At 38.6% G+C, this 26,856-nt stretch overlaps 2 protein-coding genes and 1 non-coding gene across 3 annotated transcripts; 2 read left to right on the top strand and 1 right to left on the bottom strand.

Annotated features, from left to right (window-relative positions):
• Positions 1–2,071: 2,071 nt before the first annotated feature.
• TRNAA-AGC lies at positions 2,072–2,144 on the top strand. The gene has a single exon. It is a non-coding gene; the product is annotated as a tRNA-Ala (tRNA).
• A 149-nt stretch (positions 2,145–2,293) lies between these two features.
• On the top strand, positions 2,294–7,644 carry LOC104432971 (formate--tetrahydrofolate ligase). The gene is made up of 5 exons (XM_010045576.3): positions 2,294–2,665; positions 2,762–2,911; positions 4,838–6,013; positions 6,588–6,734; positions 7,023–7,644. Exons 1-5 carry the CDS (start codon positions 2,501–2,503, stop codon positions 7,296–7,298), a joined length of 1,914 nt encoding a protein of 637 aa, XP_010043878.2. The 5' UTR covers positions 2,294–2,500; the 3' UTR covers positions 7,299–7,644.
• Positions 7,645–7,983: 339 nt separating this feature from the next.
• On the bottom strand, positions 7,984–10,619 carry LOC104432970 (peroxidase N). Its single transcript, XM_010045574.2, has 4 exons — positions 10,380–10,619; positions 9,343–9,525; positions 9,012–9,177; positions 7,984–8,611 (listed from the first exon to the last, which is right to left on the bottom strand). Exons 1-4 carry the CDS (start codon positions 10,602–10,604, stop codon positions 8,181–8,183), a joined length of 1,005 nt encoding a protein of 334 aa, XP_010043876.2. The 5' UTR covers positions 10,605–10,619; the 3' UTR covers positions 7,984–8,180.
• Positions 10,620–26,856: the final 16,237 nt, after the last annotated feature.

Raw genomic sequence — 26,856 nt, 5'->3', positions numbered from 1 at the left:
TGGTTTTCTTCTCTCTAGTTTCGCCCTTTTCGTATACGTGGTCGTTGTCCCGAATAGCCATGATAGAGATCGCAGCGTACGTGCCGGACGTGTTGGTTAAGGTGGCTGTTTTCTGGTGGTCCAGGCTCTGGTGTACCTGATCCTCTCCAATTCATCGGACGTGTTCTCCAAGGACAAGAAGCTCAGGTCCCTCAGCTTCAAGCCAGCTCGCTCCGCCAGCATCCGCCGGATTTTGGCCGCGTTCTCCGATGTGCCGCAGGCCACTGCCGGTGAGCCGTCACCGCGCTCGTCGTCCTCTGATGCCCAGAGCATGCCGATGTTTGACGATCCTCCCAGTGGCTATGACTGTTCGTCCTGAAATTGTTTGGGGTGTGTGGAGGGGCTACTATGGCAATAGCTCGTAGTTCTGCCAAAATTCATTGATTTGTTTGTTCAAATATTTGTGTTGGAAATAAAATTGATACTAGCGGATTGGTTTGTCGATGCATATCAATCTCCATCTTTGTTGTATATAATTGAAAGGACCATTGACAATTGAGAATTTTGCCAAAACCCTACGTTATTCATATGACAAAGGGTACGGAGAGAGCCAATGCTCATCAGTCCTGTGCGTTTCAGTCCTGTGCGTTTCAAATTACACAAATCTAACTGCGATATATGCTGACATTTAAAATTATTTAGAATGTTTACATAAAATGTTATTTTAGTCCCAAAGAAAGCCTGAATGCGACTTATTAAATAACTTACGAGTAAAAAAGAAGGATGAAATAGATTATCTTTCTTCATTTTTCAGAACACTTTGAAAGTCTTTTCAAAATCTCGATTAGAAATCTTAGAATCTATATTTTCCCCCTTTTCGTGCTAGCGAAAGGTTGCGGAGGGCTGATGACCCCAAATTAGCTTTTGTGATTCCAAAATCACTTTTAATTATGTTAATATAAATTGTTATTGTTGTTGGTTGCTCAATTGCCGCGTGCAGCTTCGCGCCATTTTATGGAAGCTATAGGGGCTAATGTTTGGGCAACCGATGGCCCTCGTCCAGCCATCGGAATGTTGTCGCCATAAGAGATGGCCGTTCTTGACTCGTATAAAAAAGGCACTCCCTCATTTAGGCAAGCCCCCCTTACCTAAAAGCCGAACTAAATGCAACCTAATTTCACTCTTAATTCTACTCACTCTAGCTCATTATAAACACTTTGCAATCAAATTACTGAGCGAAAGTAATTATTATAGAGTTAGTTACACTTAAGTAATTGTTGTAGAGTGATTCGATATCATCCTAACTATCGTAATCAATCTTTTAACTAGTGGATTGGGAGAACTCCCGAATGGGTTTGGGGAGTGCTGTAGTGGCAACGATTTGGAATTCAACCACTGCAAATCAGCCGAGAAATTCTCTTTCTCTTTTAAATCTTTTATTTTGCACACTTGGATATGGTTAAATACATTGCTTTTGTAATTATAAGATGTTTAGTTTGTTTATTTTGATTATTTGGGCAAACAACACGAGGTTATAGCAATCCTCATCGAGTGTTACCGGGTAGCAGACATGACATTCCAAGTTCCAGATCAAATGAAAGAACTTGTGGGGTTATTTATGCGTAAATAATCGAACTCAAATAAATAGCACTAGGGCACTTATTTTAGAATACTGGTCTGATGAAGCATGTCAAGGTCGTCCCATGTGGTAGCAAAATAAACACCTCCACTTTAAGGCATAGTCAATAGAAACCTCATGTCACTCAATCTCATTATGCTAGTAAAATTTATATATATTTTTATAACACAACTCGAGTTAGCAAAGATAATCTATATTTCTCATAATTTTTTGTCAAATTTATATTTTATCTATTTGGCATGCTCTGTCATCACGAAAAGAAATCGAATATCACGTGAGTGTCGATATCTGTGAGTTGGTCTTATACATACCAAGCATGCTCGCGCACGAGTGACTGAACATGATTTTCGGCATAAAACATGGGTACAACTTCGTTGGACTTCTCATCAAGGCGAAAGCGGAGATCCATTTAATTTTCTTTTTATTTAAATATTTTGTTGATCGTCCAACAAAGGGGATGTAGCTCAGATGGTAGAGCGCTCGCTTAGCATGCGAGAGGTACGGGGATCGATACCCCGCATCTCCAACCCACTGTTTTCCACGAATTTTCTTCCCTTTTTTTTGTCGTTTTGGAATCATTTCATACCTTTTTTTTGTCGTTTTCGATCCACGCCCAGCAAATGACGCCAACTCAACCGCTCTCACAAAATATAATAAAAGGATCGTTTTTTCTCTCCAGATACCGCCTCCCCTGCTCGGGATAAGACTCGCTGGCGCACGCTCCCCAAGTCCCACCCCATCCCGCTCCCCGGCCAATCGCCACTTGACATTTCGTTTGAATCGGACCCGACGCAAACAGCAGTAAAGCAAGGATACCCAGAATCCGATTCGCAGTTCTCGGTGGCAGGCTCCTAGATTTGTTCAAAATCCGAAGTTAAGGAGATGAGTTCGTCGTCGAAGACGCTGCGGAAGTTGCAGGTGGTGTACCCCGTGCCCGCCGACATCGACGTCGCCAACTCCGTCGAGCCCTTCCACATATCCGAGATCGCCGCCGGGCTCGACCTCAGCCCCGATCACTACGACCTCTACGGCAAGTATAAGGCCAAGGTAAGCGCCAGGCTCGAACGGGTTCTGCTGCTTGTCGGGTTGCCATGTTGTGAGATTGATGAATGAAGATTGGATTTGACTGAGTGAATTGCGTAGGTTCTGTTGTCGACGCTGGATGAGCTCGAGGGACGTGGAGATGGGTACTACGTGGTGGTCGGAGGCATTACTCCTACCCCTCTTGGGGAAGGCAAATCCACTACCACTGTTGGGCTCTGCCAAGCTTTGGGTGCCTTTCTTGATAAGAAGGTAAAGCCTTGCTTCTTCCTTCTTTTGATCGCCACTTGTTAGTTCAAGGGTGATTCATTCGGAATCGATTCGAAAGGCGGGTATTTAATCACGGAAATCCGTAGGACGTGGTTGTCGTGGTAATCGTTGGTTTATAAAACTGTGTGCAAAATGCCTTTACTGGGATCCGCTTTTTCCAACTCTAGCATGGTGATGCCAGACATGATGACGATATTTGATTTGTCGCGGCAGTTCTTTATTGCCCATTTGATGGGTTCTGACGATGTCAATTGAGTGTTGTCTCATAATCTAAGCCAACAAGCTGTCAAACTCGAAAGCTTTCAGTTAGGTTTCGGCATGAGGCTAGGCTATTATGGTGGACGTGGACCTTCTCTTATGTTCCTGCTGTGGGGTTTGTCTTTATTCCCCCGTCCTTCTCTCCAGTCGGTTTCTACTGAGCTTATATATGAAGAACTTTATGATTGAAAAATGTCAGCACCTCAACAGAAAATCTAGCGGATTTCCAAATTCACCGGTGTCTTTCAACTGTGACATGGCTATTCTCAGGACATGGTCTGAATGCACATGGTGTCGTGAGTGGAATCATGGTCCTGACTTGCTTGAGCACAATATTATGTTGATGCACGATGAATCCAATCGCTATGACCTAAGGAGTATTTAAATAATCTGAATGTGTCACAGTGAAAATGTAAAAATTGTTTGTTCTAATAAAGTTCACTTTCTTCTTGTATTTCAGAAAAGCTAGTTTCGAAAATTAATTTCAGCACGTTGATCCAAACTGATACAACTGATACTCTAATCTATCGAAGTTGCATTGTTTGGATGTTCTGAATGACTAAAACCACTCTGAAGTCTGTCTCGTTAGATGTGATTCTGTATCAGTAAGCAAGAGAAAGGTGGAGAGATCTTAGGAGTATGACTCACCTAAACTGTTCCTCTCCCATTAATACATCTGGAAATAAGAGTTGCTCTTTCTTTGTTCAATAATTTCCATGTTCTTCTAAAATTGCAAAATCATTCAGTTAACAACTAAAAATTTGCACAAGCCGTTCCACTTCCATCTTGTTTAACTAAGAATGATGTCAGTGGTGAAATCATTTAGTGGCATCAGTATGCAGTTAATGCATTTTAAAACGTAATTTATATATTTTTTATTCATTTTACAGATATGAGACTGATTGTCTGCTTCATTGAATGCTGGCATGTTAGAGGCTGGTGTTAGCATTAGTTTCTGTTAACTTATTGGAATGATCAACTCATTCTCATCTAGGGACGGATCTCCCCGCCCAATCCAACCTAACCTCTAAGGACTTATCATCCAGCCCACCTACTAATAAAAATATATGAAAACTCTATAAACCTTTGCGCAACGTTATAGGAATTTTTTTTGTAGATCCCAACTTTAACGGAAGTATTGATGGGCATTTTTTTGTAAACACACTTGGTGTATGTGGAAAGAGCTAACACAAATGTTGGATTTATTGCTAGTTTGATAATATTAAACATTATCAAAAGTTTGCATTCTGCTACTCTTGGGAGAGACCCTCTAGGAAGAAACCTTGATGTGCTTAGTATCTTAAAGACTCAAAAGGTCACTAAGTTAGTTGCATACTCTTGTTGTTTACTTTAAATCAACAAGTCATCTTTCTATCACTACTAATAATGGTAAGGCATCTTTCTGGCATGCATACATATTCAATAATTGAAAGAGTGAGTTTATTTTCACCTAAGAATTCTGTCATAAATTTCTAGAGTCAGAAAAAAAAAAAAAACACTAATAAGGGATGCCTGGCCTCTCAAGATGCTTATAGAAGGTCCCTCTTTTTGATCCTTGATTTTGGCAGTCTAGTAAAGCATGAAACTAAGTGATATTTTATGTGAATTATTTAAATACAATAGATCTTAACCATGTAGTTACAATTTTAGGTGGTCACGTGCGTGCGTCAACCATCGCAAGGACCCACTTTTGGAATTAAGGGTGGCGCTGCTGGGGGTGGCTATAGTCAGGTCATTCCAATGGATGAGTTCAATCTTCACCTTACTGGAGATATCCATGCTATAACTGCTGCAAACAATCTTTTAGCTGCTGCTATTGATACTCGGATATTTCATGAGTCTGCGCAGTCAGATAAGGCGCTTTTTAACCGGTTATGCCCGCTGAATAAAGAAGGTAAACGGAACTTTGGCGATGTCATGTTGAGGCGTCTGAAGAAGCTTGGCATCTCCAAGGACAAGCCAGAGGATCTTTCCCCACAAGAAGTTAAGAAGTTCGCGAGGCTTGATATTGATCCAGATTCTATCACTTGGAGGAGAGTGATGGATGTAAATGATCGGTTCTTGAGGAAAATTAGCATTGGCCAGGGGCCAGAAGAGAAAGGAATGGTGAGAGAAACAGGGTTTGATATATCAGTTGCTAGTGAGATAATGGCTGTTTTAGCCCTTACAACATCTCTTGCAGATATGAGAGAGAGGCTAGGGAAGATGGTGATTGGAAATAGCAAGGCTGGTGAACCTATAACTGCTGACGATCTAGGTGTTGGTGGTGCTCTAACTGTGCTAATGAAAGATGCTATTCACCCTACTTTGATGCAGACACTTGAAGGGACTCCTGTACTTGTGCATGCCGGTCCTTTTGCTAATATTGCTCATGGAAATTCTTCCATTGTCGCAGATAAAATTGCATTGAAGTTAGTAGGTCCAGGTGGTTTTGTGGTGACAGAAGCCGGTTTTGGTGCTGATATTGGTACAGAGAAGTTCATGAATATAAAGTGTAGATATAGTGGATTAACCCCACAATGTGCTGTCATTGTGGCAACGGTAAGGGCCCTGAAGATGCATGGGGGCGGGCCTGAAGTTGTTGCTGGAAAGCCTCTTGACCGTACCTACTTATCAGAAAATGTTGCTCTTGTTGAAGCTGGTTGTGTGAATTTAGCTAGGCATATCTCCAATACAAAGGCTTATGGCGTAAACGTGGTTGTGGCAGTGAACATGTTTTCAACAGATACTGAAGCAGAGTTGAATGCAGTGAAAAAGGCAGCACTTTCTGCCGGAGCCTATGATGCTGTTATCTGTACTCATCATGCTCATGGTGGAAAAGGAGCGGTAAGTCTCCTCCTCTAAACATAATGCTTTAGTATGTTGTATCAATTAAAAATAAGTGTAATAGCTAGCGGAGTGTGTATACCTATAAAGAATTTTTCTTAGAGGTGGTATTCACCATTGATGTTTTATTTCTGAGACAAGAAAGTAGATTGCACCATATCAACATAAGTAAAGCAGATACGATCCAATTCAGATGCTCAACTTAAGAATCTGTTACTGCTATTCAGCAGTTTGATTTACTCTGTCTTTTACGAACTCTGTATTTTGAACATTTAGTTTCAAGTTTCAAGGATCCACTATGAACCTTGTTGAAAAATTCTCAATTATTTTCCACTTTTTTAAGGCATATGCCTGCTATTTCTCATGCTGTCAACTGAATTCATTTAGAACTAACTGTTATTCCTGTCTTGTTGAATATTTGAAAGTGCCAAGTGCTTTATGGATAATTATTAGTGAATATGGTCCCCCTCTTCCCCTGGGCATTCTTCGTTCACTGGGATTGGGTTGTCATTGTTTAGTTTGGTACAGACTGCTTCCAGTGCACTGATTCTCCCTTAAATGATGTGATTTACAGGTGGACCTTGGAATTGCAGTTCAAAAGGCCTGTGAGAATGTAACACAACCACTGAGATTTTTATATCCATTGGACATAAGCATCAAGGATAAGATTGGGGCAATTGCAAGGTCATATGGTGCTAGCGGTGTTGAATACTCAGACCAGGTAATTTTTTTCATGTAGTCTCTGCAATAACAAGTTCCATTTATGTGATGATTTATTTTAGTTTACTAGATCATAGGTAGAAATTGTCATGTATTCTACTTTATGTGAAATTTGCCGTTAAAAGGATCTTTCATAGAGGAAGTTCAAAATTTAAAGGAGTCATAAAATTGTTGCGAGTGTCCTTTTGTTCAAATACAGACAATATACATCTTTTATAAGTAACAATGCTATTTTTGTGATTTGCAAAAGCTTTGACTCTTGCTGATACTTAGAATGTTGGTCTCACAGGCTGAGAAACAAATTGAAATGTATAGTCGGCAAGGCTTTCTGGATCTCCCAATCTGCATGGCGAAAACACAATATTCATTCTCTCACAATGCTTCAGAGAAGGGGGCCCCGTCTGGGTTTGTCTTGCCAATAAGAGATGTCAGGGCCAGCATTGGAGCAGGATTTATATATCCTCTGGTTGGCACCATGAGCACAATGCCGGGTCTTCCCACAAGGCCTTGCTTTTATGACATTGATCTTGATACTGCGACTGGCAGGGTCATTGGTCTGTCGTGAAGTCAGCAAAGCACCCCACTATGTTTCTGCATCATCCAGTCTCTAGCCTGGAGAAGCCATCTCCAACTTCGTAAAGGAAGATATTGGCTGTAGCTTGCTTCCGGTCACTGTTAGGCATCCTTGCTCTTCTCATCTTGTCCATGTTTCAAGTACTTTATGAAAAGAATCGATAAGATGTTGGTAACTGTTGGTTAATCTGTATCACCTCAGCTTTATTATCAATAAACTTGATTTATGTTACTTCTATAAGAGAATTACACGAGTAAGCATATGTGACCCTATGACTTTACTAGCATGTTTTGAAGGAGATATGTAACTGCTAGTAAATTTAAATTTTTTCGCGGCATATTGGGTTTTGGGCAATAATCTACTTCATGTCTTGGTTGCCAATTTCTATGCTTAAAGATGGTCGGTGTACCTGATCACTTTGACGAATCAAAAGGAGCCTAATTCTATGTTCTTTTGATGCAAAAAATGGGAATCTGTTTTGTCTCTTACAACTGACGATGAACTTTGAGCTATCAAACCATGAGCGAGTGCTTCTGAGAAAGAAGTAAATGGTATGGTGTACTGACTGCGCCTCTGCTTGCTGTAAAGAAGGAATTAGGACTTCTTGAGATACTTCCATGTTTCTCTCTCTATCGCACTCATATGTATATATCGGCACATCTATTAAAGAAGGCGATGACATGAATAAGTAGATTGATTATTGTTTGAGGAACCTATTCAGCATACTACATTCTTGTGGTGCACTTTATTAAAAGTTACCTATCCTGACTGAACTCATGGACATTATAAGTCAGAATACTACAGCAACATGACCGACCTCTAGCACGCTGCACAAAGTTATTTTTTTTACATTCCTTATCAGCGGCTTGCAGCTCATGAAGAGTTAACCACTCTACAGTTCTTCCGAATCTCGCCGTTTGAACCAGTGAGTGGACTGATGCTTCCCATCTTGATCATTGAGTTGGTAAAATCGGTGATGAAAAGGTTGGGGTTGCTACCATAGGATTCTACTAGACTTTTTGTAGTAGAACTGGCCGTGCTGCTGTCACCAGAATAGAGAACCTGATCCGAACTGAGAAGGCCCTTGTTTACAGCTAGATTCTTGAAGTAATGGTTGTCGAATAGATCGGTTGAGTTGCGGTCTAGGGCCGTTGTCTTGTTTCCGTCGCCATTCACAGGGCATAGGCTTTGCAGGTCCGATGTCATAGTTGTGTCAAGCGTGGGGTCTGAGCCTGAATTCGCCGAAAAGTTGAACAATCTGTTGCTGAAGGTGGCGCACCTTGCTAATCCAATTGTATGACCACCTGTACATAAACCTCTTTTTGTTCAGCAGTGCATGAAATGATCATCCTATACACCATTAAGAGTTGCACATGCTCTCTCTCAGGAAACTTCAGATGGATCTGGAAATGATTATAATTTACAACAAGATCTGCATGATTCGATATGAACATACAGAGAGGTGACAACGCCGTCAGAGTTTTGTTGCCTAATTTAAGCGTGATCAGTAACTACAATCACTTTGATTTTAGATGGATGTTAAAATATCAAACATGGTAGACACTAACTAGCCTCTTGATTGAACGAGGGATACCAATACGCAGTTTGTATAGAAATTAGAATGACTGAGGAGTGTCCTCAAAGTACCGGATAAAGCACTGATCCAAAGAGAGAAAGAAAAAAGGAAGAGAAAAAGAAGAGTACCTGATAAAGCTACCACATCTGTGACATTGAGGCCAACGGCGGCAAACTTGGAGATGATAGTGTCTAAAGGATCGAAAGGAGAAGGAAGGCCATTGTTTGAACCAGTCTGATTCGCCACTAACCCATCCCTTCTTCCCAGTGGAACTTTCCATGTCGGCCCCCCGCTCTGCACATGGATCCATCAGATACAGTTACTTTCTTACCGAGTTTACGATGAATACAGTGGACCAAATTATTTATAGTTTACGGGGTACCGTTGATTCTTGTATTTTTTGGTGGAATCCAGACAAAACTCTTTAGATTTCTCGTATTCATACAGATTGGCACTTACCAAGAGCACGGAATCTCTGGCGGCTATGGCTAAGATGTCGGCACACGATACAACGCCGCTGCACGAACTCTCCACAGCAGTTTTGATGTTGTCCACGACATCGAACCCCCGAGCGGAGTTAAGGTTGGGGCCAGCAAACTTCTCGCCATCACTTCCATCCAGGAGAACCGATCCATCGCATCCCTGGTGTGTGAGCAGAGTGAAGTATTCACAGGAGAACATATAAGCCATGAATGATGATGAAAGCATGAAGGGCTGATAAGTCAATGTAAGATGGGGAAAAGAGGACGATTGAATGGGTAGCCTCTCATGTCCTGTTCTGATGTATATACATATCCCTAGCCTTCGGAATACTAGGAAGTCCTAGGATGACTGAGGAAACTAACATGCAGGTAACTTACTTTTTCCAAAAAGAGGATTAGAAGATTGACTTTCTCGTTCTTGGAATGGTCAAGAAGTACCTTTTTTGTTCACTAACTTATTTTGCGAAACAATGATGTCCCTTGCCAGGTGCATCAATCTTTTGTTTGAGTTTGCGGGAAATTCACATGATTTAACGGCCGTGGCACATCAAGTGCATTGGGTTCCTAGAACCTAGTGTTTCTAATAATAGCTCGACTTGGTCTTGGGTGAGAGTAAAAGCTAGACTTCAATTTTAAGTGCATATGATGATAGCTCATATTAGTTTCACATAAAATCAATCACGAAAAAGCATTTTACTCATATTTACCATTTGAAATTGCTTAGGGAAATGAGTTAAATGAAAATATATTCACAATCAACAAAGGTCTATACTCAAATTCTCCTAATTATTTCCACTTGTTAAAAACCTATTCCAGTCCACAATAGAACCTACGAACAAGAGAACCAATATCTCAAGCTTATTAATATTTATCAATTACAAGAAACTGCCCACTTAGAAGAACAATAACACAAAATCGAAATAACAATTTATATAATTGATCACGTAAAAAACCTAGTCGTTGATTGCATGGTACGGTAACGATCAAGTTATTGATATTAAACACATGACATACATTGACAAAGCAATCATGGAAGTGAAGCCGGAGCAAGGAAGCACCCATTCTCGTTTCAGCCTTGATAGCATTTTGAACTTCTTTCCTTACTATGCTAAGCAGATTAGGACAGCTAGTGGAGTAGAAATCTGTTGTGAGCTGAGATTTCCCACCCACAAAACAGATCAAGAGAACCACCCATCGCAAAGACCAACTCCTAAAGCTTGCACCTCTAGACATCTTCATGAATTACAGTTTGTATGAACTACAAATGCAAGATAGAAGGGCATCTCAACTACGATCTATTTATAATGACCAAGGGACTAGGACCCGAGTAATGCACATGGGGAAATGTTTAATTAATTACCATGTTTTTTGTGGTGATATTATCCTGAAGCATGGTGTAGTGCTGGTGATGTATGGCGGCTGCATTAGCGTTAGTGTTTCGCTTGCATGAACTCAGAGTGATATTTGCATTAAACCTAACTTTGATTGATTAGCAGCTTAGATGTTGCGGAAAGCAATCTAAGTAATGTGATTAAATTAAAAGAAATGGTGGTTTAGCGTGGCCATCACTAGGCGTATTATTATATGAGGATAGTGCATGCAATACATGTAAGTTTGGAAGCATTCGGGGTCATTACAGAAGCTAAGATCATCTTTGCTTCCACCTAAGTGCATGATTAAGATATGGATGCATGCGTGCTTATTTATATATTTGATTTGATATTACTTGATCGGTGGAGACGAGGATAAATGCGAATTGAAACACGCAAATGAGCGTAAAAGTGAAAAAAAAAAAAAAACTTGTAGGAACCTCTCTCAACGTACTAAAGTAAAATTGAGGGAGAAGGTATCTTGGAAATGAGACATAAATATGAATGTATGTCTAGTCCCAATATTGTATAGCTGGTCCCAATATTCTTGCAAATACGAGTTTGGGATAAGATGGATCTCATTGCTCTACGCTATGTCTTTGAAATGATGTTAAGCTTGCTTATTGAGTTTTTGCTTGTCCAAACGCTTTGGAAATTCATCAATAGTATTGTCTCGATTGTCGTTTGTTTCATGAAAAGAGCTGAAGGGACATTCCTGAAGTATAGTTTTGCAAAATTAATATGACAGGTTGCGAGAGGATTTTGGGAGAAGCCTCTCGATGTAAGTGCGTTTTGTTAGAAGTGTGCAACAAAAGTTTGACATATTCATCGGAAAGATCACTGAAAGAGAGTTTAAGTCCGAGCCTCTCAATATATCCAATAGAAATAGAAGTCTGATACATTTACTTAGGAGATCGTCAAGATGCAGTCCAAATTCAAGTCCGTTACCTTTAATAAAAAGTTTAAGTCAATAAGTTCTGGGCCAACTAAAATATATTAATTGCTCATTACACTAATTTTCTGATGTAAGATTTTTCTAATACAATTCACATGTGTATTTTAACATATTTTATTGTTTTGTATATGTCTGATTCGGATTATCATACTCACGCATTTCCTAGGTGTCATTCTTAGGAGCACGTGTACCATTTAAATTTCAGTTGGCTTGGGCAATAGGTTTGCGTCCGTTGTTAGAACCCAATTTATATATGTAATCTCCATCAAGATGCCATGTGTACAGCATTATGGTGATCAGTGTGCTTTGAGAAGCTAAAGGTCGACGATAACTTTTACTAGTAGCAGAACGGTCCAAATGCCAATAGATGAAGCTTTACGTGATCACGTTGTGGCTGCAAATTATTATAACAATGTCGTAGATTTGGGTGGATGATCAGAATTCGGACAATTGAAACTTAGGATAAGTTAGCTGATTCGTGAACACTTCAAACTTCGGGGAAAAAAATATATTATCCTCATTTCTAATCACAAGGCCTTCTAAGTGCAAAGTATATGAGGCTGAAGACAATGGTCACGTTTTAGGATTTAGCACTTCAAGTGCAAACTAAAGTCCTATTAATTTGCCACTGACCGAAACTAAAGTCGAGGGTATATAAGCGTATATAAGCTTGTCACGTGGCTCATCGGGCTCGTACTCTATGGATTTGTCATGTCTCATTTTGAGATTTTTCTTTAAGATTGGATTTTACATTTATTAATAGATTCTCTCTAGTCTCTACCTCAATAGAGATAATATCTTATACATATAATTATTTAAAAAGTCCTAAGCTTATTGTACGAAGGCCATTTTAATTCCAAACTATTCAATTGTATCGGCGGCTCCACTAGCACAATGGAAAAGAAAAAAAAAAGAAAAAAGTTCTAAAAACTTATCCATGTCTATGCTTAATATATCGCGTTGAATGGTTGGAACTGACTAGACTGCTACATTAGCGATTTCAAGTCAAAATTAGTATGAAAAAACCATATTGACAATTCATTAAAAAGTTTAAGATTACATTGGTAAAACTTAAAAGGTTTATGATTAAGGTATAATTAAAAAGTCTATAACTGAATTGGTCGAAATATAATAAGTTTAGGTTTTTTTGATAATTTTTTCTATAATTTTGCATGAGAAAAAATATTGGAAATTCATAACTGTATATTTTATTCCTATTTTACTTATGAAATTAGTACGAGGAGACGATTTAGTTTAAACCGAACTCTAATTGCGTTTTCTTTAACTCTCTCGCATAAGAACTCGGTTGGTTTTATGTATACTACCGGTCTTCATCCATGCAAGAAGGTTTTGGCTTCTCGATGTCGGCTTATCTATAGACGCACATGCACTAGCAAATTTACTGAGGTCTGGTATTGGCTCTCTCTCAACGGGAGAGGTAAAGCATTGAACTCGATCTTGATTAGAACCGCCAAAGTTTATGCTCTGTCCCCATAATACAAATAACATCTTACCAATCTAACACCTATGAATTTTGCATCTATTCATAGATATAGTACGAGATCAACTGTTGCAAAGTTCATAGATTTCTTTGTTAACAAAACTTTTCTCACCTTCAACCTTTGTTCGGCACGATTCTTCCATAAGTTACGGGGGTCTCTTGTTTTGTTCTTTTTGTTTCGTTGGATCCCATGCATCTGCACTTTGCTATTGCTGCCAGATTCCAGCTCGTATGTCGGATTAAGTTTAGAAGAAGAACAGCATTGGATTCACTCGAAATTACACTGCTATAATTCACGTGAGGACAGAGCACATGATGATACTAGGAAAAAAGAGAGAAGGAAACTTGAATTGCAAGATGAGCGATCCAGGACTAGAAGTAATCGCCGACGTAGGCATTCATGGTCTCTGTCCCATCAAGACCCATCGATCCCTGGCCGCCGCCGCCGTGACCGCCGCCATCCCACATGTCGGTCGCCCCGTGGCAGATCTCTTGCCCAACGACTCCCCAATCCCAGAGAAGACTCCTCCAATTGCCGTCCCCGTCAGACCAGCCGTCATGCCGTGATTCGCTCCTTGTGGGACCACTGCGGCCATCGGAGCTCCGACACCATTTGGCCTCAGGTACATCGGTTGGTTGTTGAAAATCCCTTGGGCGCCGGTCAGATACACGACACCGTTGTTGCTATACGCCGCGCTTGGCCGGCTCTGGGGAACACCGGCTGGAGGATTTGTGCTGTTGTGTATGGGACTCCGAGCGGTGAACACGGTGGTTCCATCGGGACTCATTGGGATGGGTCGAATGGTGCTCGAGGCATTGGTTGGGCTAAAGGAATAACCGCTTCCTTGGAACCCTTTTGAGTAATTGCCTGACTGATGGCCACAAGCAGGGATCGGCGTGCACTGCGACGTAATGATTAGTGGGGTTGCGGTGTTTAAAGGGACTTGATTAGTGGTCATCGTCATTGCATTTGGCCTGAAGAGAACTGGTTGATTAGCCATCGGCGTGTTGCCTGGATGAGTGTTGCGGAAATTCTGCCGAACCCCTCATGGTGGACTCACTGATTGAGCATCAGCAGTCGCGGCATATACCATCAGAGGTGCTGGTTTGACGTTTGCAAGACTCCGGGATCTGCAAGAAGCTTCCAAGTTTGGTCCAGTTGGAGGTCTAGCACAGTGTAGGTGCACGTCGTAATTGCATTGCCGGCAGCAGTAGAGCCACTGGTTAGTTCCCGGTTGTGCACAGACGTCGCACCTGAAGCCTTCTTCTCCTTCATAAGGGGGGTTTTAAATATTAAAGTTAGGGAATGAGGATATGAATCGTGTGAAGTGGATGAGGGTAATTCGAAGCATCTTTTGTGGATAAAGAAATGGCACGGCATGCAGGCGAAGTAGTCCTCCTCAGGGAGGATGTTAAATCTGCAGCCGGCGCACAGTGTTTCACTGGTGCTGTGTATTTTGGTGAGTACCACTGGATGATGATGCTTTTCAAGCTCAAATTCTTTCGTTTGGTCTTCTGCTTCTTTCTTTAGCTTGCCCATCTCCCTCCTGTGTGTGTTCGAGTGTGTCAATGTGTTCGTGTGTGTGGAACAGACTAAATGAGAAGCGAGATAAATGATCCTCTATATCTCATACATTGAAGGTGCGTCAGCTTCAATACCTCGACGATGAGCTCATCTTTAACCTTGAGGAATTCATGGAGCGTTGGGATATAACTATTAGTAAATACCAAAGATTCGTCATCATATGCTGTTTTGGATTCTCCCTGAAACCATAAAGTAATATACATGTAACTTGTCAGTAAAATCAAGGGTCGAATAATTGGGATTGAAGTCCGCATTTCACGTTGTGGTGGTGACGTTGAAAAGCGATGTTTTAGCTTAGTTCTCTTAACTTATTGCAAGACATTGTTATCAACTTGTCATTATGAATTCTTACATTCTCTTGAATAAGTCTGCATTTCACATTGTGGTGGTGATGTCGAAAAGCGATGTTTTGGCTTAGTTCTCTTAACTTATTGTAAGACGTTATTAACTTGTCATAATGAATTCTTACATTCTCTTAAATGAGTATAATCATGCTAACTTGTCAAGATATTATCTCTCTTTCAATGTGATAAGTTGCAGGTCAATTGTAATTCTTAACAGCACCTTGTTGGGCTCATTTCCTGAGGACAGTTCAAACCAATGTACAGTTACTCTGTACCTTTAGTGGAAATCGAAAGGAAGACAACATCTATGTTGGCAGCGTGAAAAATATTCACCTATCTTATTTAGCCCGCTGGGATGTCCTCATTGGGCTCATTTCCTAAGAACACAGTTCAAACCAATGTATAGTTACTCTGTGGTTTTAGTTGAAATCGATAGGAAGACAACTTCTATGTTGGCAAGGGATGAAAAATATTCACCCATCTTATTTAGTCCGCTGAGATGTCACGATGAGAGTTTAGTCATTTGTCCTGTCATTGAAAAACTCAAGCACGTGAAAATGAAGCCGGTTTTTATGATTGTTCCTTTCACAATACTCTGATAGTTTATAAACTATGCATAAGCCATACCCAAAAATTTCCACTTGGAAAAGTCCTCTTTGTAACGCTCACGTTTATTCTATATGTTTGAAGAACCTGAAAAACAAGTATAAGAGAGGAGCGAGCTACCACGGTTCAATGAGTAACACATTTCTTCTAAGTGGATCAAGAAATCACTATGTACATTTTAAAACACAAACATAACTCACTTTATCATAATACCAAATCATAACTCAAATACCGAAAGTACCAATGGTCGAGTCCATTAGTTAATCTCGTAAAACATGCATCAATGGTTTATTTCATTAATTAATCTCATCAAATCATATCGATGGTCCACTCCATTGACCAAACTCAAATTACACGTCAATGGTCCACTCCATTGACCAATTTATGCTCAAATGTCTAACCATGATCACGCGTAACGCCTGTGACAAAACGACCAAGATTCCCCCCTTGGCAAGGTCTCCACTTATTATTAGCCGGTGGCTCGGCCCACAAGAATATTCTAGAATAGTATGCGCATACCCACACCCCTCAGGGTCCATAGAGACATTGAGCACCAACCACCAATTACAATATCCAGTAATCCAACGTTAGAAAAGAAGTCATATCACAACTCAAAATTTGATATATAAATATCAAAGCATTCTCCAAAATATTTCAAGATTCTTTCACAAAGAATTTCCAAAAATCAATTTTCAAACAACCATTTAAATCGAAGTCAGAATATAACTCCCTTCAAATAATAAAAAAATGGCAGTAATAGCCCGATCCTGTTTTATATAACAAAATATGCTTTTTATCAACTCATGGAATATATAATCCACTATGTTTATCAAAATATGAGTTTAAAATACAAAGAAGAAATAATGTCACTCACCTGGGAAAAGCCAAAAACCAACTACGACGCTCACACGAACCAACGCATTCGGATCCCTAACAATTAACGGAAAAACAATATCAAAAGGTCAAGTAAAAAGGATATTCTTATAACGACTCGCCTATACTAGGCTTATTAGTCAATAAAACGACACCTACGCGCCCCAAAAGCTTACAATTTAGCGGATACCCATCATTTTCAGCTAGGCACGGCCCATGCGCCAACTTCATCACGCCATAACTTCCTCCACAAAATTCCGTTTTAAGCCGTCTTATAGTCTTTAGAAAGCTCTCTTAACGTACAACAACAACCCCAACTCAGCCGCCTCAAAACAGTACCGAAAACAACAAAAAAGGAGACTCGAAGATACTGTTCGCTACAGTACCAGATTGCGCCCCCAACTTCAAAATTTCATTCCGAACAAATCGCAAGCTCAAATCACGATCCGAAAGATGCTATAACTTCAAACATCCCAAAGTACCATTTCTAAAAAATATACAGCTTAACGACTCAAAAATTAGACTTCGCCATACAAATATCCAAAAAATATGAATTTTGAGCCCTAATCGCAGTGATTACTTGAAGTAGGTGATTAAAAGCTTGATTTATTTAGATCGTTACAAAACACACTTGAGTCGGCTTGATGAGGTGTCCGGACCACAAGTGCGTCAAATTTTTCCCTTTTCCCTTTTTTCCTTTCTCTTCTTTCTCTCTTCTCCCCTGTTTCGCTTTTTCCCTTGCTTCTGCCAATATTCTTCTCTTTCTCTCCCTCTTTCTCTCTTTTTATAACCTAGCCGAAGGTTCCACAATTCTCTTCAGTCTCATTTTTTGACTTTTCAAACTCTTTCTTTTTCTTTTTCTTTCTTTCTTTATTTTTATTAAAGAGCCCATATATTACAGTTTCTCTCTATTTCCCTATAATTAAATTAATTGACTGGAGCATAAATGAACTTACTCGATCTTAATTAGATCTACCAAATTAGTGTCTATAATATATTTTATATCTATTTATAGATGTAGCAAGAGATGAAATGTTGCAAAGTTTGACACCGATGGCAGCTGCACTAGTTGGGCTCTACTACCTTAGCGCCAAGAGAATGAGTTCGAATCTCCACATTGCTAACACTTCTTAAGTGGGGACTATGGTGGTGGGATCCCGCTAGCATTCTTCCAAGTATAGTCGGTGGTTTCCGTTGGGCTTGTCAACCCTACGGCAGCCGTGAGCACCCGTAAGGTGTGCCAGGCCGGATCCTGGATATCAAAAAAAAAAAAAATGTTGTGAAGTTTATATCTACTTATTAGATGTTGGATGAGATCGAATTACCTTATATCTATCTATATATTTAGTATAGGGTTAATATCACTACAATTTTAAATTGGTATGTTTGTGATAAATTTACCTTAAACTAATTTTCTAACAACCAAAAATCCTAAGCTAATACATTTGTGACAAATTTACCCTCCGTTAGTTTTTGTTAAATTTTACCATCGAATTACTAAGTTTGGGATTTTACCTTCGCGTTGTCATAAATGTATCAATTTGTGATTTTTCGTGGTATTATTTTAATTTAACGGATAGTAAATATGTCACAAATGTACCAATTCAAAATTTTTAGTAGTCAAAAAATTAATTTTGGGTAAATTTATCACGTATGCTGTTTTAGAGTTTTTGGTAGTCAAAAAATTAGTTTGAGGTATATTTGTTACAAGTATACTAATTTTGGATTTTCAGTGGTCAAAAAATTAGTTTTTGATAAATTTGTCACGTATTAGTTTTGGATTTTTCGTGGTATTAACCCTTTAGTATATATTCATAGATTTCACTGAAACCAAAATTTTTGTCTCCTTCATCCTTTCTTCAACACGATTCTTCCACAAGTAAGTGGGTCTCTTATATATTTTCTATTTTGTCGAATTAGACTTTAATATTGTTTCCATGTTCTTCTGTTTCCTTTGCTTGAATGTCATCCGTAGTTGTTGTGTTATTTCTAAATCTCCCTCTTGACGAAGTTGTGGACAAATGTTGCCCAATTCCAGCTTGAATATTGGATTAAATTTGGAAGAACAGTATTGAATTTACTTGAAATTACACTGCTGTAATTGACATGAAAACACATGATGATACTAGCAAAATGGGAAACGTCAGTCAATCGGCAATTCGGGACTAGAAATAATTACCGACATAGGAATTCAGGATCTCTGATCCATCTAGATCCATTGATCTCTCATTGCCGCCGCAGCCACCCCACGTGCCAGTCACCGCACCTATCATGCCCTGGTTTGTTCCATAGTATACTGGATTCCCATAACGGAGCCCTTGGTTTCGTGGAACCACTGGGGCCATTCAAGCCGTACCACCATTCGGCCTCAGGTATATCGGTTGGTCGTTGATCCCTTGAGTGCCGTTCAGATAGATGAGGCTGTTGCTGTCATACGCTTGTGATCCGTTGGGGGAAGTTGTTCCTTGATTGGCAAATGCTGCACTTGGCCGGTTTTGGGGGACACCACTTGCAGGGTTTGTGCTCTTGTTAGTGGAGAACATGGTTGTTCCATTCGGACTCATTGGGAATGGTTGAATGGTGCTTGAGGCAGTGGTTAGGCTAAAGGGGTAGGCGTAGGCCTGGATCCCATTTGAGAAATTGCCTGCCTGACCGACAGAAGCACTGTTCAACCTGTACTCCGACACAACAACTGGTGGGGTTGTGGCGTTTAAGAGGACTTGATTAGTGGATTCTGTCATTGCATTTGGGCTGATGAGAACTACATTTGGCCTGAGGTGCATTGGTAGATCATTTCTTCCATGAGTACTGCCTAAGCAGCCATTGCAGCTGTACATTTGTCTTCCACTAGAAAAGTTAGTCCCATGTTGAGCATAAGCAACGTTTGGTTGGTATTGGGTGGCACCCCTAGGAGGGTGTGAATTGTCTATGGGACCTCAGGTTGTGTTGATTGGATCGATACAAATTGCTTGATTAGTACTTGAGCTGCTAGCATTGGTTGTCTCAAGTTCGTGACCGTTTGCCAGAAATCCGATTGAGGACTTGCTTGACTGGTAAACACAAGCAACATTTGGCCTGCACTGTGAGGTGACTGTTGGCAAGGGCTGTGAGGCTGGGTTGTTGAAGGAACCTTGAGTAGTTGTTATTGCCCGAGACATTAACTTGTCGGAAGCCTTGCAAAGTTTCGCATGACTTGTTGCATGACTTGCCAGATTGAGCAACTGAAGTGGTGTTAATGGATGGCAGGCTTTTGTGTGCTATTAGGAAGACTAAGAGCTCTGCTTGAAGCTTCAGAAGCTGGTTTGTCCTGAATAATATGGACTTTCTGTCCCACCTGAGATTCTACTCTGGATATCGCCAAGGCAGATATTGCAATTGTAGGAGAAACCAGAACCAGGAGTCCCGCATGCTTTGCAGTGAAATGAGGGTAACAGGATAAGAATCAAGTCATGATTCTTGTCTGAAGGATGATAGATATTTCTGGGCAATTCAGAGCAATCTTTGTGAAGAAAGAAATTGCAAGTTGCACAGCCAAATAGTCCTCGCCGGGAAGGATGCAAATTCCGCAGCCGGAGCAGATTGCTTGGTTTGTTTTCAACAGTTTGGTGAGTTCTAGGGCATGATCATGGCTGAAATGCACGATCACTTTCTTTGGTCCTTCTGCTTCAGCTTTCCCATATCTTTCCAATGTTTAGTTTGTCTGAGAGTGGGTTTATGGGGTATGTGGATAGTAAAAGTGGGAGAAGTTTTGCCTTTATAAGTGGAAAGAGGTTTTGGGCTTCAGAGACATGAAAAAAAAAAAAAAAAAAGGCTCATTTCTCACCTCATGAAAATCATGGATACATACGGCACACTTTTCGATTAGAACAAGAAAGGATTTTTAGATATTTGTTTTCGAGGATCGAAAGTCCGGGCTTCTCATATTGACGAGGACATCGAAACATATGTTTTGGCTCATTCCTAAACATCTTATCAGACATGTCTATTAGTCTCTTAAAAAATTTGTTAATGTTCTTTAAGATGAGTTACATTATAGTTACTCACGAACAAGAACATAGATTTATATATAGACGAAGATGACATTTTATGCGGTTGTTTGTGTCCTCGGGAGGAAATTGGTCTGAAAATGACATTTTTTTGGCAAGACTAAATAGTTGCATCCATCCACTGGACTATTAATAACATATCGCTATTTTATGCACCATTTGAAATTGAAAATTCGCGCTTAGTATCAAGTATTATTTTACATTAATTTTTTTGGTAGATGCTCACTAAATCTTGTTATAATGATCATGCCACCACATTCTTTCATAAATTATTCTAATAGTCGTTCCTCTGTTTCTGATTAAATCAAGAAATATAAAACCTTTTTTTCCCCTTTTTATTGTATCTTGTATCAACTGTGTGAGGATTGATGCCTCACTCCCAGATCTTGATGAAGCTTCCCAAAAAGAATACCAAAAATTAGATGAAAAGTAAAAAAGATAGTCTCAATTCACGGTCAGCTTTACGCTTGAAATTTTGCATCATATATGAAAATTATCAAAAATGTTATTAATATGGAAAACTTGGCTAGCGGTTCATGGCACAAAAGGGCATTGTTCTAGCAAATATAAATCAATTTGGAAATGAAAAATGTCTATTAAAAATAGAAAAGGAATGAAAGAAGAAAGTAAAGAAAATAAGAAAATTAACTTTCCGCATGGTTAACCCAATTCATCGGGTGCAAAGTATCAAAATCATACATTTGCAAAATCCTCCATTATCATCATCATGTTTGTTGACACCTAAATTTTGGCGACCCTAAAGAAATAAAATAAAAATTGCATAGCATATAAAAATTGCATCATAGCAAATAAAAGAAAAAAAAAGAGAGAATGCATGAAAGGTAGGATTTATGACTAGCTATTCTTGCTTCTGTTGGGAAAATATGACTTCGAGTACAATGAAATCAGATCGAGTAAAACAACTCGGACTTTGAAGCGTGATATCACTTTCTTTAAGGATTTATTTGCTCCACAACGTTGCTAATGGTCACCGGCAAAAATCCTCCAAGATACAACAAAGTCTCGGATGAGAATACTAAATAGCAATTCTAGTATTCTCCAGGGTCTCTCTAGGAAAATAATCGAAAAATTGGCTGCAGTTTTTCAGAAAAAAACTCGAAAATGACCACACTATTCTTTCCGAAAAATGACAAGTATATATGAAACAGTCTTGCAAATGTTTGTGAAAATTGCGAACAAACACGTCTTTAGAAAATTGTTCGGATAAACAAATGCAACTCTTCGGAAGAAGTCAAAAAACGAACAATTGCAATCCTTCGGAAAATTAAAACCGAATAAGTAATTTTCCAAAGGTTGTCTTGAAAAGACACAAATAAAATTCAGAATAAATTTTTTTTTTAAATAGAATTTCAATTTTCATTTATATTTCATTTCCGAAATTCTCAAATTAGAAGGCAACCTTTGAACTAAAATATAAAATAAAATAATAAATAAATAAATAAAAGCAAGGGATTAATGCTAATTAAATCGCGGGCGCGCAGGCGTGCAAAGTGATAATCGCGCCAAAAATTGCGCAATTATTCGCGCTCCCGCACGCGGGTATGGTGGGGTCTAGCCCCACCAAATCACTCATTTAACTACAAAAGAGAAATCCCACATTTTTAAACTGACTCTCCTGCTCCCACATTTTCTATGTGGGACAAAGTAAAAAGCATTCATTTTGTTTTAACAAACAAAATTCCAACAATCCCCCACTTTGTTTGTAAAACAAAGATTTCAAAATAAAACTTTAAAAAACCATACAGCCAAAGTTTCAGTAAGATTAATATACATACATAAAGGTCTCTTTCGAGTTAAACCTTTACTTAATGCAAGTATATCAAAGCTCTATCAAAGTGACAAGTAGCTCGACTTTAAACTTATACTTTTATGTAATAGAACCGGACATACCACACATACACTAACCTCTTGTTTCGGCGATAATTTCTATATTACTCCGCACTATTATGGCCTTGTGCTTGATCTTGTTTCGTGAGCTCTCTAGAAAGCAACCCTCACTTTCGTAAGAAGCGGCACCACTTCTAAGCTCATATAGGTGAAGTATCTATCATGTGTTTCTGTTACTATCAACATATTACAAACTTGTATCATACTTCATTAAGAATTCAATTCAGCCTACAAAACGTAATAGACAATACTGACTTCTCATATAAGGGCTATGTCAGTATCAAACAATCACATTCAATAACTTGTTCTTACCCATTAAACCTTGTAACTAATGATGTTCTAGAAAAAGGTCGGGTTACCATTATTGGTGATTTCAATTAAAGGGTTTCAGCCCCATTTCTTGTGAGGTCGTTATTACCATATGTCTTGGTAAAGCTTTCGTCAAAGGATCGGCAAGATTTTTACTTGACCTCACATAGACAATTGTTATGGTACTATCTTTAATTAATTGTCTCACATATTCATGTCTTAGACTAATATGTCTAGACTTACCATTATAGGTGTTACTATAGGCTCTTGCCAAAGTGGCCTGACTATCACAGTGGATAGAAATAATTTGATATCCAACAACAAATTTCTAATCCATTCATTCTCTTTCCTGGCTGTCACCAAAGCAATAAATTCATATTCCATTATTGAGTGAGTTATACATGTCTGTTTCTTGCTCGCCCAAGATACAACACCTCTAACTAGTGTGAAGATCCATCCAGAGGTGGAACGCTCATCTCTCACACTTGTAATCCAACTAGCATCGGTGTATCCTTCTAATACAGCCGGATAATTATTGTAGAACAATCATAAATTTTTAGTTCTCTTAATATAACCAAAAATTTTAGTAATAACTCTCCAATGTTCTGTACTTGGATTACTTATATACCTACTCAACTTGCATACAGAATAAGCAATATCGGGTCTAGTACAATGCATCGCATACATTAAAGACCCTATAGCACTTGCATATTCTAGTTGTGCCACCGCTCTACTAGTATTATAATTTAATTTAATATTAGAATCAAATGGAGTACTTATTTCTTCAAAACCAAGATGTTGAAATTTATTTAATAATTTTTCAACATAACTACATTGGCTTAAAGAATAACCCCCACTATTTTTCTTAACTTTAATACCTAAGATAGTATCTACTTCACCCAAATCCTTCATTTTAAACATGGAAGTTAAATACTTCTTAGTTTCATTAACTCCAGTCATATTTGTTCCAAAGATAAGCATATCATCAACATACAAGCACACTAAGACACCATAGTCTTTAGTGAATTTATAGTATATACACCTATCGGCACTATTATTGATGAAATCATTTGACAATATGACCGAATTAAACTTTACATGCCACTACTTAGGAGCTTGCTTAAGTCCATAAAGAGACTTAATCAATTTACATACTTTTCTTTTATTTCCAAGAAGAACAAAACCCTCCGATTGTTCCATGTAAATCTCTTCATTTAAGTCTCCATTTAAGAAAGCAGTTTTAACATCCATTTGATGAACACAAAGATCATAAATGGAAGCTAGAGCAAAAAGAACTCGAATGGAAGTTATACGTCCAACATGAGCATATGTATCAAAATAATCTATTCCTTTTTTTCTGTCTATATCCCTTAACTACAAGCCTAGCTTTAAAAGCTTGAATAAAACCATTAGAATGATATTTTCTTCTAAAAACCCATTTGCATCCAATAGGTTTTGATCCTTTCAGTAAATCTACTAATACCCAAGTATTATTGGACATAACTGAGTTTATTTCATCATTCACAGCTTCTTTCCAAAAATAAGCATCTCTAGAAGACATAGCATCATCAAAGCTTCCAGGATTATCTTCTAAATTTAACACTAAAGGGTATTTATTTACCACATTATTATCTCCATCTCCTTCAACAAGAAAAACATGAGTAATAAAATCAGGACCTAAGTCTTTTATTTCCTAACTCTAGTACTTCTCCTTAGATCAAAGTTTTTAGAATTCGTTTCTTTATCTTGAAAATCACTTTGAGTTTCCCTAGATCTTGAATTATTTTCAATCATTTCAGAACTTGTAAAACATTTATTCTCAAAGAATTCGACGTCTCTCGATTCTACTATGACATTAGACTCTAAATCAAGAAACCTATAAGCTTTACTATTTTCAGCATACCCTACGAAGACACTTTTGATAGCTCTAGAACCGAGCTTTGTTCTCTTAGGATTTGGAGCTCGGTAGTATGCTAAACACCCCCACACTTTAAGATATGACAAATTTGGCTTTCTACCTTTCCATATTTCGTAAGGGGTTATGTCATTTTTCTTGGAAGATATTCTATTATGAATATAGCATGCAGTAAGTAATGCTTCTCCCCAAAGATTAATTGGTAGCTTTGAATTCGAAAGCATACAATTAACCATTTCTCCAAGAGATCGATTTTTTCTTTCAGCTAAACCATTTTGTTGTGGAGTATATGGTGCTGAAGCTTGATGAATAATACCATGTTCTTCATAAAATGAAGAGAATTTATTTAAGAAATATTCTCCACCTCTATCTGATCGTAGAACTTTGATTTTCTTTTCTAATTGATTCTCTACTTCAGATTTATATTTCTTAAACATGGTAAATACTTCATCCTTCGATCCCATCAGATAAACATATAAGAACCTACTACAATCATCCACAAAGGTAATAAAATACCTTTTGCCTTCACATGTTAGCATATCATTAAATTCACATATATCACTATGAACCAAATCCAATAAATTTGAATTTCTTTTAACACTAGAAAATGGCTTCTTAGTAAGTTTTGACTTAGCACATATTTCACATTTATCAAATTCGCCATTAAAATTTATCAAGTCTAATTTTTTCATATTCTTCAAATAACGAAAATTTATATGTGCCAACTTACTATGTCATAAAATTGAAGACTCGACAATATAAGCAGAATTAGAAATATTATTATCGATACTCAGTTGATACATGCCATCATTGGCATAACCCTTCCCAACAAACAACCCATTTTTCGACAGGATAACCTTGTCGGATTCAAACAAAACCCGAAACCCCATCTTACAAAGTAAATCAATAGAAACTAGGTTCTTCCTAATTTTGGGTATAAATAACACATTAAGAAGAGTTATCTTCTTTCCGTAAGTGAAGTCTATCTCCACCGTGCCTTTTCCAGCAACCTTTGCAAGAGCATTATTCGCCATCAGATCTCTTGAACATTTGAGTTGACAATCTCTTCAAATTGCTTGAACATGTATTTGTCTTTGCACACATGAATAGTTGCTCCAGAATCTATCCACCAACCGGATTGGACAGTGGTAGAATTAATTTCAGAAACCATAGCCATCGCATCATTTATTTCAGAAATTTCCATGTTCGAAAACATGTTCGAAATCTTGACTACATAATTTTCTTCAACTAGATTTGTATCTGCTTTCACCACCGGAATGTTCTTGTCCTTTAAAATGCTCTTACGGTGAATGCAATCCTTGGCGTAGTGTCCCTGTTTGCCACATACAAAACAACAACCCTTTTGCTTCTTTTGTGTTCTCTTGAATTTATGCCCCCTGCTTTTTACTTTGAAGTTCTGGCCGAGTTTCTGTTTTTTATCCACAAAATTCACCTTGGAATTGTACAAAACAGAATTATCACGTAAACGTGACTCTTCCTCAATATGAAGATGTTTCTGTATTTGCTCCAAAGTAAAGTCCTTCAACTTGTGAATCGGCCTTTTTCCATAGTCTTTCCAACTTGGAGGCAATTTCGCAATAATTGCTCCAACTTGAAAAGCTTCTGGAATATCAATCTTGAGAGCACGAATCTTATTCACAATCACTTGCAATTCATGGACTTGTTCCAGCAAGGGCTTAGTATCAATAAACTTGAAATCAAAATACTTTGCAATTAGATATTTGTTGGTACTTTGCTCCTCCGCTTTGTACTTGAATTCCAGTGCATTCCAAATTTCTCTGGCCAACTTCATTTCAAGAATAAGTCGTACGGACGATTGGAGAGTGTGTTTAGAATGTGTCACCGACAAAGTAATTCATCCTCTACACGTTTCTTCTTTTCCTTATTAACCCTCTCAATGGCTTCTGCACTTGGCTGTCCTCCATCGAAAGTAGGCTTAGGATCTTCTATAGGCGCCAAGTTAGGATCCGAATGTAGGAGATCTTCGGAGCAGTGAGTAAGAACATCATCTTGTCCCTCCGGCGAGCAAAATTGTTCCCATCGAACCGTCTAGTTCGA

Source organism: Eucalyptus grandis, chromosome 2 (genome assembly GCF_016545825.1).
Source record: "Eucalyptus grandis isolate ANBG69807.140 chromosome 2, ASM1654582v1, whole genome shotgun sequence".
NCBI classification, from domain to species: Eukaryota; Viridiplantae; Streptophyta; class Magnoliopsida; order Myrtales; family Myrtaceae; genus Eucalyptus; species Eucalyptus grandis.
This window is presented reverse-complemented; position numbering and strand designations above follow the sequence as displayed.

Coding starts and splice junctions, on each gene's coding strand:
- LOC104432971 (XM_010045576.3), top strand. CDS start 2,501: ATGAGTTCGTCGTCGAAGACGCTGCGGAAGTTGCAGGTGGTGTACCCC. Junction 2,666..2,761: donor ACGGCAAGTATAAGGCCAAG/GTAAGCGCCAGG, acceptor TGAATTGCGTAG/GTTCTGTTGTCGACGCTGGA. Junction 6,014..6,587: donor CTCATGGTGGAAAAGGAGCG/GTAAGTCTCCTC, acceptor TGTGATTTACAG/GTGGACCTTGGAATTGCAGT.
- LOC104432970 (XM_010045574.2), bottom strand. CDS start 10,604: ATGAAGATGTCTAGAGGTGCAAGCTTTAGGAGTTGGTCTTTGCGATGG. Junction 9,526..10,379: donor TCCATGATTGCTTTGTCAAT/GTATGTCATGTG, acceptor CTCACACACCAG/GGATGCGATGGATCGGTTCT. Junction 8,612..9,011: donor AGATGTGGTAGCTTTATCAG/GTACTCTTCTTT, acceptor GTTTATGTACAG/GTGGTCATACAATTGGATTA.